General features: G+C 46.5%; 1 protein-coding gene across 7 annotated transcripts in view; it reads right to left on the bottom strand.

The window, feature by feature from the left end:
• TTC39A (tetratricopeptide repeat domain 39A) overlaps positions 1 to 5,233 on the bottom strand; it is a 51,811-nt gene extending 46,578 nt beyond the window's left edge. For 5 of the 7 annotated variants that reach the window (XR_009538930.1, XR_009538929.1, XR_009538928.1 and 2 more), the window contains exon 1: positions 5,108 to 5,230. Coding sequence is in view for 3 of the 7 variants with exons in the window: in XM_060140099.1 (XP_059996082.1) it covers positions 5,108 to 5,160 (53 nt within the window). In the remaining 4 variants the exon portion in view is untranslated. Of the gene's footprint in view, positions 1 to 4,780; positions 5,061 to 5,107 lie in introns of those variants that run through there. The other 2 variants (XM_060140101.1, XM_060140106.1) reach the window with 2 other exon arrangements.
• Positions 5,234 to 13,817: the final 8,584 nt, after the last annotated feature.

The raw sequence follows: 13,817 nt of genomic DNA, 5'->3' as shown, positions 1-13,817 counted from the left end.
AGTGGCTGAACGGGAGGTGCGTTCTCTTCCTTGACCCCACCTCTCAGGACACAGTGGTTGGTTAAAGAAGAGCCAATTGGAATACTTCCCTGAGCTTTTTCATATTAGAGCTGGTGGAGAAGCCCCTTTCTCTCCTGGCCTGGGGAGACTAATCATAATAATCAGTAACACTCTTGGGTATAGCACCGACTATGTGTCAAGGACGGTCCTCTGTGCTTTGCATAAACTAATTCATGCAGTCCTCACAACAACCCTGTGAGGCAAGTCCTACCATTACCCTCACTTTACAGATGAAGAAACTGAGGCGCAGAGAACTTAAACAACCTGTCCAAGGTCACACTGGTAGAAAGGCCCGCAGTCAGGATTCAGAATCAACCCGTGTGGCTCCAGAGGGCTTTCCACTGCTTTGTCTTACTGTCCCAGGGCGTGAGCTTGGAAACGGCTGGCATCGCTGTCTTGCATTGAGTAGAGAAGTAGGGGAGCATTAGGAGAGAATGGAGCTGACCGCAGACAGAAACTGAGCTGAGAGGCAGAAATTTTCAGGGGAAGGACAAAGCAACTCAAGCAACCAGAGCTACAGATTGAAGAGATTTCAGGAAATGTGGCATGCTGGCAGAACTGAAATTGCACCCTAAATAATCTATTTTCCATTGACCTCAAGAAAGGACCAAAAATACCCCAAGTCAGAATCCCTCCATAACTGACAAAGGGGGACAAAGGTTACTTGGAGTTTTTCCATGGTATCCTCACCAGGGGTTGAGGATCTGAGGGACCACATTGTGCCTCCCACACCAGAGCCCTCTCCTACTCCATGCAGCTGCCCTCAGCAACAGGGGGTAAATCAGAATCCTGGGGTCAGTAGCTTCAACATCATAGACATTTGGAATTTTAAATCATGAGTCTGGTGATCACAGATGCCTCAGCTCACAGGATCTGAGGTGAAAACTCAGCACTGGCCTTGAGTCCACATCCAGTCCCAAGGAAGGGACCCCATAGCTGCCCAAGGATTCCAGTCACCAAATTCGAAACTCCCTACCTGGAGGCATCTGAGAGCTCCTTGAGCTCAGACTCAAACCAAGAGCAAGAAATCTTCCAACAACAGCCCAGCAGGCCCCCAGCCTCTTCAGCAGGGCCCCTCCATTCTTGGGGCGGCCCCTCCCTCCTACAAGCTCTACCACTGAATTACTCTCTCAAAAGCGTTCTGCCTGGACTTCCCTGGTGGTGCAGTGGTTGAGAATCCACCTGCCAACGCAGGGGACATGGGTTCCAGCCCTGGTCTGGGAAGATCCCACATGCCGCGGAGCAACTAAGCCCGTGCGCCACAACTACTGAGCCTGCGCTCTAGAGCCTGCAAGCCACAACTACTGAGACTGCGTGCCACAGATACTGAAGCCCACTCACTTAGAGCCTGTGCTCGGCAACAAGAGAAGCCACCACAGTGAGAAGCCCGCGCACCGCAACGAAGAGCAGCCCCCACTCACCGCAACTAGAGAAAGCCTGCGCGCAGCAACGAAGACCCAACACAGCCAAAATAAATAAAGAAATGAATTAATTTATTTTAAAAAAGCGTTCTGCCTGCCTACACTTGCCCCTCTGATCCTGGTGCTGTCTCTTATGGGAGCAGCCATGGGGTGGGGGCAGGGGCTACTGGTATGACTGGGAAGGGACCCTGTTTGTAGGCCGAGTAGGTGGCCATCCCCATCTTAAGATGCACAGGCATCATTTCCCTCTCCTAACAGTCCCTGGCTACCCAGTCCTGGTGCCTGGAATCCCACCATTGGCTCCCAAACCTTTCTGAATCCCCTCTGTTCAATGCAAATACCTCAGAAGGAAGATTCCCTCGTACCAGTGAACTCACATTTACTGGTCACTGAATATGCTCGGTGGCTTTTTGTTAGGTCCTTTACCAGTGTGGCTTCACCAGGTCTTCCGCCACTTGGTAAGTAGCTACTATTTTATAGCTGAGTAAACTAAGGCTCGCATGGGTCAGGCGACTGAATCAGGGTCATAGAGCCAGTATGTAAGTGGCAGAGCAGGGGCCGAGCACCCTCCCAAGCCCTTCACTCCTCAGCCAGGCTTTGGGAGACAGGCAGCGTGGTGGGTGAGGCCTGAGGGTGGAGAAGTCACAGGTCCCGAGCTGAGAGAAAGGAGACCTGGTTTGTTGCCCCAGGTGTGAGATCTTGTGAGGGCGACTGGGAGTCAGAATTCTCTGAGTATTCGTGTCCAGCAAGTTCCAGCTGAAGTAGAAAGGTACATGTGTTCAGGCCCTCAACTACACTGCAGCACGCAGGGTGCCTGCAGGACAGAGCACAGCTGGGTTCTTACAGGAGGGCAGGCAGGCAAGAAATCCATGTAAACCCAGCCGCTCCTCAGCACCCCAACTGTGATCTCACCCTCCTCAGAAATCATCCCCCCAGGTTCTCATCAAAACCGAAGCATTCTGTGCTGGGCTTCGGGGACATGGGGGCAGATGAACCCCATGCCCTCTCCATATGTAGTGGGGAGACAGAAAGGGGTGACCACGCCCCAGCGTTAAAATCCTTTCTCCATGGGGTAGCTGGATCATCTTTAAATATGAGTCCCCTCTTTAACGCCCTCTAGTGGCTCCCAACACACAATGAAATCCAAACTCGGCCCTCTTCTGGGCAGCCTGCCCCCTGGACCCCAACAGGCAGGGATCCTCAACAACACACACACCTTTCTGCTCCTCAGACACATCTCAGGCTTTGACAGGAGCTATCCTCACTGCAGGGAATGCTCTGGGAAAGATGGATTTTACTGTCTATCACATGGCTCTATTTTAAGCCTTACACAGCATCTGTTTCTGGTGTTTACTTATTTATTTGCCTAGTTGTTTAATCTGTCTTTCCCACTAGAACGTGGTCTCCTGAGAGCAGGGGCTTGTATGTCATAAGTAACACCATATCCACACTACCTAGTACGATGCCTGGAACATGGTACGTGCCCAAGAATGTTTGCTGAAAAACTGAATGAGAGCCATGGGAGGGAAGCAAAGATGCTGGAGCCCAGAAAGCCTCTGAGCCTGACTCAGGGTGGGCTCAGAAAGTTTCTCTAAAAGAGGTCACCTAAAGTAAGACAGAGAAAGACAAATACCATATAATATCACTTATATGTGGAATCTAAAATATGATACAAGTGAACTTATTTACAAAACAGAAATAGATTCACAGACATAGAAAACAAACTTATGGTTACCAAAGGGGAAAGGGGGTGGGGGAAGGATAAATTCAGAGTTTGGGATTAGCAGATACAAACTACTGTATATAAAATAAACAACAAGGTCCTATTGTATAGCATAGGAAACTACATTCAGTATCTTATAATAACCTATAAGGGAAAAGAATCTGAAAAAGAATATATATATACACACACATATAGATAACTGAATCACTTTGCTGATTAATACAACATTGTAAATCAACTATACTTCAATTAAAACAAACACACAAACAAAAACCCCACAAAAACAAAAAACCCCAGACAAATCAAACCTATGGTATTAGAAGTCAGGATAGTATCAATAGTTACCTTTGGGGGCTTGCAGCTGGGTGGGGCACAAGGGAGACTCTGGGGGCTGGTAATAGTCTGTGTCTTAATCTGGGTGCTGGTTACATGGGTGCTGGTTATTTTGTGAAGAGTCATTGAGCTGTATACTTACAATGTGTGCACTTTTCTCTATATGTGCTACCCTTGAATTAAAAGTTTATTTTAAAAGTCAAAACAAAATTTTTTTAATAACAAAAGATGTCACCTAAAGTTGAATCTTATAGGGTGAATGTCAGGAGTAGAGGATGGCATTCCAGGCAGAAGTAGCCCTGAGCAGCCCAGCACAGTTGTGAGAGCCCTACAAAGCCAGACCAGAGTGAGGGTCAGAGAGTGATGGGAAGCGGGGCTGGGCAGGTCACAGCTTCTCCCCTGGAGAGCCTTGACCTTTCACCTCTGTGATAGAGAGCCATAGAAGAACTTTAAAGCAGAAAAATGACATGGTCTGGTTTGTGCTTTAGAAAAGACAAGTCTGAAGGATGCATGGAAAGGGGAAGACTGGAGGAAATGGAAAAGTTAGGGGCTATTACAATAGTCCAGGGGGAATGAACAGCTTTGAGAGACATCAAAAAGATAAAATCAGCAGAACTTGGAGACCAGGGTGGAGGAGAGGGAGGGAGGTGAGAGGGATGACTCCCAGGTTCCAGGCTTGGGCAACTGGGTGGATGACTATGCCATGGGGACACAGGAGGAGGAACAGTTTGATGTGCCCATGTGACAGTCAGATGGAGGTGTTGGGAAGGCAGTTAGATTGCCCTTCTCCAGGGAGTAGCAGAGTGAACTTTAAATATATAAAGGAAAGAAATTGGGGTCACAGCTCAGAAGAGAGGTCAGGGCTGTCCCCTCTCCCCTTTCTCATGAGAACACATCTGGAGAAACCAACTCACCCAGGAGGTGGGGGCAGCTGGGAGTTGGAGGTGACACACAGGAGGCAATGACACATCCCTGAAGGGTTGACCTTGGAGAAGCTGTGGTGCACACAGTTCCACCATGGACAGACACTGGGACGCAGGATTTCCCTCCACACTGCTGCCCCCAGATGTGGACAACCCCTGGCGGGGGATAGTGTATCTGCTCTCACCTGTCCGGGCACACGTACCCCTATCTCTGCTCATGCAACGCTGGGGAGGATCAGGTGCGTGAGCAACACTGCTAAGGCGAGACGGAGACGTAGCTGCCCAAACCTGACTCCCAGCCCGCCCGAGGTCCAGCTCACCTGAGTTGCCCTCACAGGTGGCTCACAGGTTGTGGCACCGGAAGCGGGGCTCGGGTGGGACCGGGGTGTTGGGGGCGTATCTCTTCACCCCCAGGCCCAGCCCTGCTGGGGGCCATAACACGCGAGCAAGGGATACGTCGGGGGGCTGGGGTGAGAGGGGCTGGGCTGCCTCTCTCCCCGGGCCCTTCGGCCGTTACCCCGCGGCCAGCAGCCCGCACACTGCTGTCTCGGGCTGTGTTCCGTCAGCTGCCCCTCCCGTCGGCTGTTCTCCAGACGCCCCTCAGTCCCATCAGGGCCTCCCGCCGAGTCCCCGCCCCCGCCCGGTACCTGCGGTCGCTTTCCCCGGAGACCGCCCGCTTCCAGGCGGTCAGAAAGGCCATGGACACGGGCCGGACTTGGATGGAGGCGCGGGCGGCCCCTCGTGGCGGCTGTGGCGGTAGCGGCGGCTCCGGCGGCAGCACCTGGACGGGTTGGGCGGGGCGGGACCCGTGGCTCCTCCCCGCCGCGGCCGGGCGCCTCCCTGCCTGGCAATGACGTCGGTGTCCCGGGAGCGGACCTGGGGAACCAGAGCAAGACCACTACCGTCCAGAGCCGTCGAGACGCATCAGTATACACAAGGAGAAACTGAGGCCCATCCAGGAAGGCCAGGGATTTGTCCAAGGTCACACAGAGGGCCAGTGGCAGCATCAGGACCGACCCCAGGCCCCTCCACTTCCAGTATAGAGCCCGTCCTCCGTATCGATGGGTGATGATGTCACCAATGCCTTTCTCACCTGCCTAAGTGCGGAGCCTGCCTTGCCAGGGCTGTACCTGGATAGGCTCAGGGGCTTGGGACTGCCCCCAAGTGCAGGGCACAGAGCAGGAGGGGCAGGCAAGGGGGAGGACAGACAGGAAGGAGCTGATTGGGCCTGGCAGTGGAGGCTGCTGACCAGGCGAGGCACTGGGACGTGGCCCTGTCCACAGACCTCTGATTCCCAGAGGAGAACGGGAGACAGAGGAGGATAAGCCTGTCTCCAGTTCACACTTTCTTTGAAACCCCGTATTTTGCCTTAGGTCATGTACATTTTTACTTTTTATTTTAAACAACTAACAAGTAGAAGAATCAGCTCTGGAGCAAGGTTAGCCCCTGGCAGTGCAGTCTAGCAGGCTTCCATGGAAGGCTCAACTAAAGGCAAAGAACAAGGGAGCACCTTGAGGAGGTATTTGAGAAGGATCGCTCTGAGGTCCAGTGTGTAGGATGGATTCAGGGGTCCCTGGAGACTTCTGTGAGGGAGTATGGGGGTTGAACACAGGGACGGGTGGCAATGGGACCATTGCTGTCTCCTTTTGGGCTGGGTCTGTATCCTAGGTCTTGTGCAACACAAATCACGTGTCAATAAATGGTGACTAATCGTAATGTGCCAAACCCTAAGCCAGGTGCTTTACACAAATTCTCATTTAATTTCACCTTATTAAATACTCACCACCATTTCACAGTGGATGAAACTGAGGTTCAGAGGGGTTAACTGACTTCCCCGAGATCAAGCCTCACACCCAGATCTGTCTGCCCCATCTGCGGCTCCCTCCCAACCCTGCCTGTAGTTTGCAGGTGGGCGGGGCATGGAGTGGGAGGCCTGGGCAAAGCAGAGGGCAGAAGCCTCAAGGATCATCTGGGCAGTTTCTCTCACTTTTCCTTGGTAAGCAGCAGAGAAAATACAACCTTTCCCCCTCTCTCTGAGCACTCATGTCATGCTCTAGGCAGATCAACAAGGGCCCGCGAATGCTGCCTATCTGACCACAAGGCTAGAGCTTCCAGATCTGGAAATTCCAGTTACAGTGCACCCATGGGCCCAAACTCCTCAGCTCACAGAGCTTTGCCCACTTTGTCAGCACTGGGCACTGCAGATAGCCAGCTTCCTCCTAGGCTCACAGGCATGAATACCACAGGGCCTCAGAAGCCTGGTCTCCTATAGGCCCCGAGCCCAGTCTAATCCTGGGTGGAATTAAAGTCCCACCCAGCCTCCAAGCCCACAACCAACACCACTTCCTACAGAAAGCCCTCCTGTATCTCCCCAGTGGAGGACTACCTCCTTCTTCAGAGATTACATTTTTCTCTCAGAGCATTTAGCACTATATATTTTTTAATCCTTATATTGGTTATCAACGACCATATTAGTCTCACTCTTCAGATTTCTATCTGAAGGTACAGAGAATGTCTCACATTTGTGTCTTCCACGGAGCCTAGCACCACTGTTACACATAGTAGATGTTCAGTGTTGAGAGAATGAAGAAGGACCTAATATTTATCAAGTTTCTACTCAGTGGCAGGCACCATGCTGAGGGCTTTTACATACACTACCTCTAATCTGGGAAACTCTTGTTTTGAGAATATTTGAGTCAGAAGTTTAGAAATGTTCCTGAGATCGAATTAGGAACTGGGGGCAATTCTCTGGCGGTTCAGTGGTTAGGACTTGGTGCTTTCACTGCTGGGGGGTTCAGGTTCAATCCCTGGTCAGGGAACTAAGATTCCCGCAAGCTAAGCGGCATGGCCAAAAAAAAAAAAAAAAAAAATTAGGGACTGGGATTCAATCCAAGGGTTCTCAAACTTCAAGGCTTCTTTCCTGTTCTTTTTCTTTGACATCTGGACATCTTCATCATCATGTTCTTCTTTATCTTCATCACCATCATTTGCTTAGAACTTTGTTAAGCATTATTCTAAACCCTTCACATGTACCAACTCATTTCATCCTCAAAATAATCCTATCAGGTATGTCCTTTTACAAGCCCAATTTTTCTAGTTGAGAAAGTGAAGCAGAGGATTAAGCAATCTGCTCAAAATAACAAAGGCTAGTTAAGTGGCAGGAGCTAGAACTCAACCCAAGCAGCCAGACTAGCGTCTGTATCTTAACCCCAGCCCCAGTCTGCCTGCTACACAAGCTCTTAGAATGCACACAGCATTTATGAGTCACTTTCCCAAAGCTTAGCTTATTTTGAATCTCACAACAATCCCAAGGTACAGCAGGTTTTATTCTTTCCCTTGCTCTGGAGCCAGTCTGCCTGGGTTAGAATCTTGGCCTCACCACTTGATAGCTGCCTGTGACTTCAGGCAAGTTACCTAACCTCTCTGTGCTTCAGCTTTCTCATCTGTAAAATGAGGATAATAATAACACCTGTCACAAAGGTTGTCGTGAGGACTAAATGAGTTAATGCAAACAAAAGAGAAGAGTGGACACACAGTGTGTGTGATAATTTTATCCAGAATCAGTGGGGAACATTTAGTATCAATAAACTTTCAAGATAACTGAAGTTTATTCCCTTAATCTTATATAGACATTTTCCTAAAATATTTTCCTTTTTTGTGTACTTAAACACAGACATGACAGCTCTTACTTGGTGAGTATCTGCCATGTAACAGGAATGAAGACTTTATATCCATCATCTTTAATCCTCACAACCACCCTGCCTGGCAAGGACGTCAGTGTCCCACAAGCAGACCTGAGTAATCAGGGCAAGACCACTACCGTCCAGAGCCGTCGAGACTCATCAGTATTCACAGGGAGAAACTGAGGCCCACCCAGGACAGCCAGGGATTTGTCCAAGGTCACACAGAGGGCCAGTGGCAGCACCAGGCCCGCAACCTGTGAGCCACCTGTGAGGGCAACTTAGGTGAGCTGGACCTCAGGTGGGCTGGGAGTCAGGTTTGGGCAGCTACGTCTCCCCTCAGTAGTGCTGTTCACGCACCTGATGCTCCCCAACGCTGGTCCACTGAGGATCAGAGAGATTAAGAGATTTACCCAGAGTCACACAGCTAGCAAACAGTAAGGCCAGGAACCTTCTCAGGAAGCTGCGATGCATCAGGGTTTTCTTTGAGAACATTAATTCTTGCTTAGGGCCCGGGGTTGCTCTGTTTGATCTCTGTTGATGCTTAGGCTCAAAGGGCTGCTTTTAAGGCCATGGATGCAAAAGGCAGTCTGGTGTGCTGGAAGAGTAGGTCTCAGAGCCAAGGCACCTGGGCTGGGGTCTTGGCCAAGTCACTTGCATCTCTATATACCTCATGTTTTCTATCTGTTACAGTGCTGTGAGCATTAAGTAGGGTAATGTATACTAAGCGCCTTAGTGCCAGGCTCAGAGAAGGTCCTCAGCAAGTGTCAGCTATTTTTCCTTGTCTCTTTTCCTTTTTACAAAATAACTCAGTCCTCTCAAGTTTTGACTCCAGAGGAAACAGAAAGGAGAGGCTGAAACTAAGCCCTTAGCTCTTGGGCAACTGAACACATTCTATACACTTATTGTAGTGGGGAAGAAGACTAGGTGGGGTCTTCCAGCAAAGACACACCTTCCCTCCACTAGATAATCCTTTACATTAATAACCCGTATACACAACAGTAGGACCAACATTTCTTACTTGAAAAGAGATAATTTAAAATATCAGTGGCTTTCTTTTATCTTGTGACCCAGTATGTATTCAATAACAAATTCTATTTCATAATTTTTAAAATGCTGATCAGTAACTTACTGAAAAATCTACAAATGAAATATAAGGTTTGCTTCAACATGACATGAAAGAGAAGTGTGTAGGAATATAGATAAAATAAGATTGGATGTGAACTGGTATTTATTGAAGCTGATTATTGGTATATGAGTGTTCATTCTGCTTTACAGGCATAGCTCATTTTATTGTGTTTTGCTTCAACTGTGCTTTGCAGATATTGCATTTTTTACAAATTAAAGGTTTGTGGCAACCCTGCATTGAGCAAGTCTATTGGCACAATTTTTCTACAGCATTTGCTCACTTTATGTCTCTGTGTCACAATTTGGTAATTCTTTTTTTTTTGAATTTTTGAATTTTATTTTTTTACACAGCAGGCTCTTGTTAGCTATCCATTTTAGACATATTAGTATATATGGTAATTCTTGGAATATCAAGCGTTTCATTATTATTACACTTGTTATGGTGATCTGTGATCAGGGCTCTTCAATGTAACTACTGTAATTATTTTGGCATTTTTTTAGGCAATAAAGTATTTTTAAATTAAAGTAGGTACATTGTTTTCTTAGACATAATGCTACTGCACACTTAATAGACTACAATGTAGTATAAACACAACTTTTATATGCACTGGGAAATGTGTGACTCATTTTATTGTGATATTCACTTTACTGCGATGGTCTGGAACTGAACATGCACTATCTCCAAGGTATGCCTGTACTACTCTGGTTACATTTTTTCCATGTTGCTCAATTTAATAAACTGATTTCACAACCCAACTAAGGAATTACAACCTGCCTATTGAAAAACATCAAGTTAGAGAGTAAAATTATGCACATCCCCAAAGAATTCCATATGCTACAATCATATTAGAGTGCCTTTATTTCCTTAAGGTAGCATTTTCTCAAGATTTGTTTAAAGAGGAAAAAAAAACCCAGCTTACATGTTCAAGCCATTACTGATTAAATATCAATCAGAAATTAAGGTTATGAAGGAAAAGCTTTCTAAGGGGTTAGGATTTTAACCTGAATGTGATGGGAATCAGTGGCATGTTTTATTACAGGAGTGACAGGGCAGGTTTCGATTCTAGAAGAATCTGACTGCAACACGGAGGATGCTCTGGAAGCAGAGAGAAAAACAAGAGATTGGCGGCAAGGAGATTAGAAAGCTTTGGCAAAAGCCTGAAGAGAGATGATGAAGACCTGAATTGGGGGAGTGGCACTAGGGATGGAGAGAACAGATTTGAGAGATACTTTGGCCATCATCAAAAAATCTAGAAACAATAAATGCTGGAGAGGGTGTGGAGAAAAGGGAACCCTCTTACACTGTTGGTGGGAATGTAAATTGATACAGCCACTGTGGAGAACAGTATGGAGGTTCCTTAAAAAGCTACAAATAGAACTACCATATGACCCAGCAATCCCACTACTGGGCATATACCCTGAGAAAACCATAATTCAAAAAGAGTCATGTACCAAAATGTTCATTGCAGCTCTATTTACAATAGCCCAGAGATGGAAACAACCTAAGTGTCCATCATCGGATGAATGGATAAAGAAGATGTGGCACATATATACAATGGAATATTACTCAGCCATAAAAAGAGACGAAATTGAGCTATTTGTAATGAGGTGGATAGACCTAGAGTCTGTCATACAGAGTGAAGTAAGTCAGAAAGAGAGAGACAAATACCGTATGCTAACACATATATATGGAATTTAAAAAAAAATGTCATGAAAAACCTAGGGGTGAAACAGGAATAGAGACACAGACTTACTAGAGAATGGACTTGAGGCTATGGGGAGGGGGAAGGGTAAATGGTGACAAAGCGATAAAGAGGCATGGACATATATACACTACCAAAAGTAAGGTAGATAGCTAGTGGGAAGCAGCCGCATAGCACAGGGAGATCAGCTCGGTGCTTTGTGACCGCCTGGAGGGGTGGGATAGGGAGGGTGGGAGGGAGGGAGACGCAAGCGGGAAGAGATATGGGAATATATGTATATATATAACTGATTCATTTTGTTGTGAAGCTGAAACTAACATACCATTGTAAAGCAATTATACTCCAATAAAGATGTTAAAAAAAAAAAATTAAAAAAAAAAAAAAAAAAAAGGCAGAATTGTTAGGTCATGTTGACAGTTTGGAGGAGAATGAGTCAGGGAGAAGGCCTGGCACATATACACTCAATAAATGACATGATCAATGAAAGGGTGAAGTCAGAGCCCAGGGAGTGAGATGTTTCACTAAGAACTCATAAACTGGGGAAAGTCTGCCTTAGAAGGAGTTAAATACAGAGTCTACATGAAAGCAAAGATATGCAAAGTCACCCCTAAGAGACTTTATAAGCTACCCAACCAGCCAAACCAGACTGTAACCTGATCAAACGTATTAGTCTAAAAAAATGTGTTCATCAGAGGGGCCAGGCAGCCCTGGCTGCAGAGAGTGAGGAACCTTACAGGTAGGACACATCCAAGCACTGGCAGGGAGAAGGAATCTTCATTCAGCCAATTGTGAGCACTTCAAGCCCTATAGCAACTTCTACTGGAAACTGACATTTTGTTCTTTACATCAGTCCCTGTGAACTTGCTTAATGGGAGCTTTGTCTCCCTTCTACTGATGAAAATCAGGTTTCTAAACTTGAAGGTCAGACCTTGGATAAGGTTGATTTCACTAAGTAATGAGTATCACTTAAATGAGGCTTCCTGGGAGACTGTCTGGCAGCCTTTGTCAGTCAACAGAGCTCTGACATCAAATGATGTGGCCTTGTGAGAGCGTGTTTTTATGGTTGTTGTCTTGTTTTAATTTTGACAGTTGCCGTCTACACTTTTACTAATGCTAGGAGCAGAATACTGTGTCCTAGGGACACCTCGTCTGGGAAGCCTTCCCCAGTCCTCTCAGCCAGAACTATTCTCTCCTTCCTCTGGGTGTCCCAGCACTCCTATCATAATCTTCAATGTGCAGTGTTGTGAAATTAACTGTAAGTAATGTCTATCTCCCCCACTATACCACTGATGGCCTCATGTGAGTTTTCTCTGTCTCTGACCCAGCACAGTACCCAGAACACAATACACCTTAGCAAAGGTGAACAGAATGACAATGATCTTCTCTGTGCATTCCCAAAACTCAGATGATAAAGGGCTTTCTGGCAGTAAGAGGTACAATATTGAGCCATACATCAAAAGTATTTTAATATAAGTTTTCTTCAGTAGAGCAGAGTGATTGAGCATGGGTTCTGGATCTAGACTGCCTGGGTTTGAATCCTGGCTCTGACACTTTTTAGCTCTGTGATTTGGGCAAGTTGTTTAACCTTTTTGTACCTCAACTTTCTCATCTGTAAACTGCAAATAACAGTAACTAACTTAAAGGATTGTTATGGACATTAAAATGAATCAGCATATAGATCTTCCTTGACTTACGATGGGGTTATATCCCCATAAACCCGTCACAAATTGAAAATATCATAAGTCAGAAATGCATTTAATCCAGCTAAGCTATCACATCAGAGCTTAGCCTACTCTACCTTACACATACTCAGAACACTTAACATTAACCTACAGGTGGACAAAATCACCTAATGCAAAGCCTATTTTATAATAACGTGTTGACTATCTCATGTAACTTACTGAATATTGTAGTAAAAGTGAAAAACAGAACAGTTGTCTGGGTACTGGGTGGCTGTAAGTGTACTGGATGTTCACCCTTGTGATCGTGCAGCTGACTGGGAGCTGCGGCCGCTGCCCAGCATCATGAGAGAGGATTGTACAGCACATTGCTGGCCTGGGAAAAGAGCAAAATTCAAAAGTCAAGGTATGTTTCCTACTGAATATGTATTACTTTTGCACCATCATAAAGTAAAAAAATCATAAGTCAAACCATCATTAAGTTGGGGACTGTATATTAAAGTGTTTCTAATAGTACTGGCACATAGTAAGTGCTGTTAGCCTGCAATTATTATTTTTAAAAACTCTCTTTATCCACAAGGAAGATTAGAGGTGCTTTACACTATGAAGCAGAAGCGACAGGTCAAGTACAGAATGACAAGGTGCAACAGCACTGCAAACGAAATGAGTACATCTAATAAGACGTGCAGGAGAACAGAGAGACCTGGAAGTCAGTCCCTATTCTAGTGGTTCTCGAAGCGAGGTCCCTGGGCCAGCAACTTCAGCATTATCTGGGAGCTTGTCAGAAATTCAGATTCTTAGGTCCCACTCTAGACCTACTGAAATCACAAACTTTGGGGATGGGGTCCACAATCTGTACTTTAACAAGCCCTCCAGGTGATCCTGATGCTTGCTGAAGTTTGCAACCACTCCCTTCCCCTCACCACCCATATCTAATCAGACTCTAAAGCCTGATAATTCTCTTAAATCAATCCCCTTTTCTCGGGCCTCAGCCACAGCCATATTTTAGGTACCTACCATCTCACCTGAATGACTCCATCAGCCTTCACCTGCTCTCCCTGCCTTACCTGGTTTCCTTCTAAAGCAATCCACCAAATCACTACCAGTGAGACCTTTCTTACACACAAACACAAATACTTCACTCTTTTGCCCACAGACCTACTCTAG

This window comes from Lagenorhynchus albirostris, chromosome 2 (genome assembly GCF_949774975.1).
Source record: "Lagenorhynchus albirostris chromosome 2, mLagAlb1.1, whole genome shotgun sequence".
NCBI lineage: Eukaryota > Metazoa > Chordata > Mammalia > Artiodactyla > Delphinidae > Lagenorhynchus > Lagenorhynchus albirostris.
The sequence above is the reverse complement of the archived record's forward strand: the minus strand, read 5'-3'. Positions and strand labels throughout refer to the sequence as shown.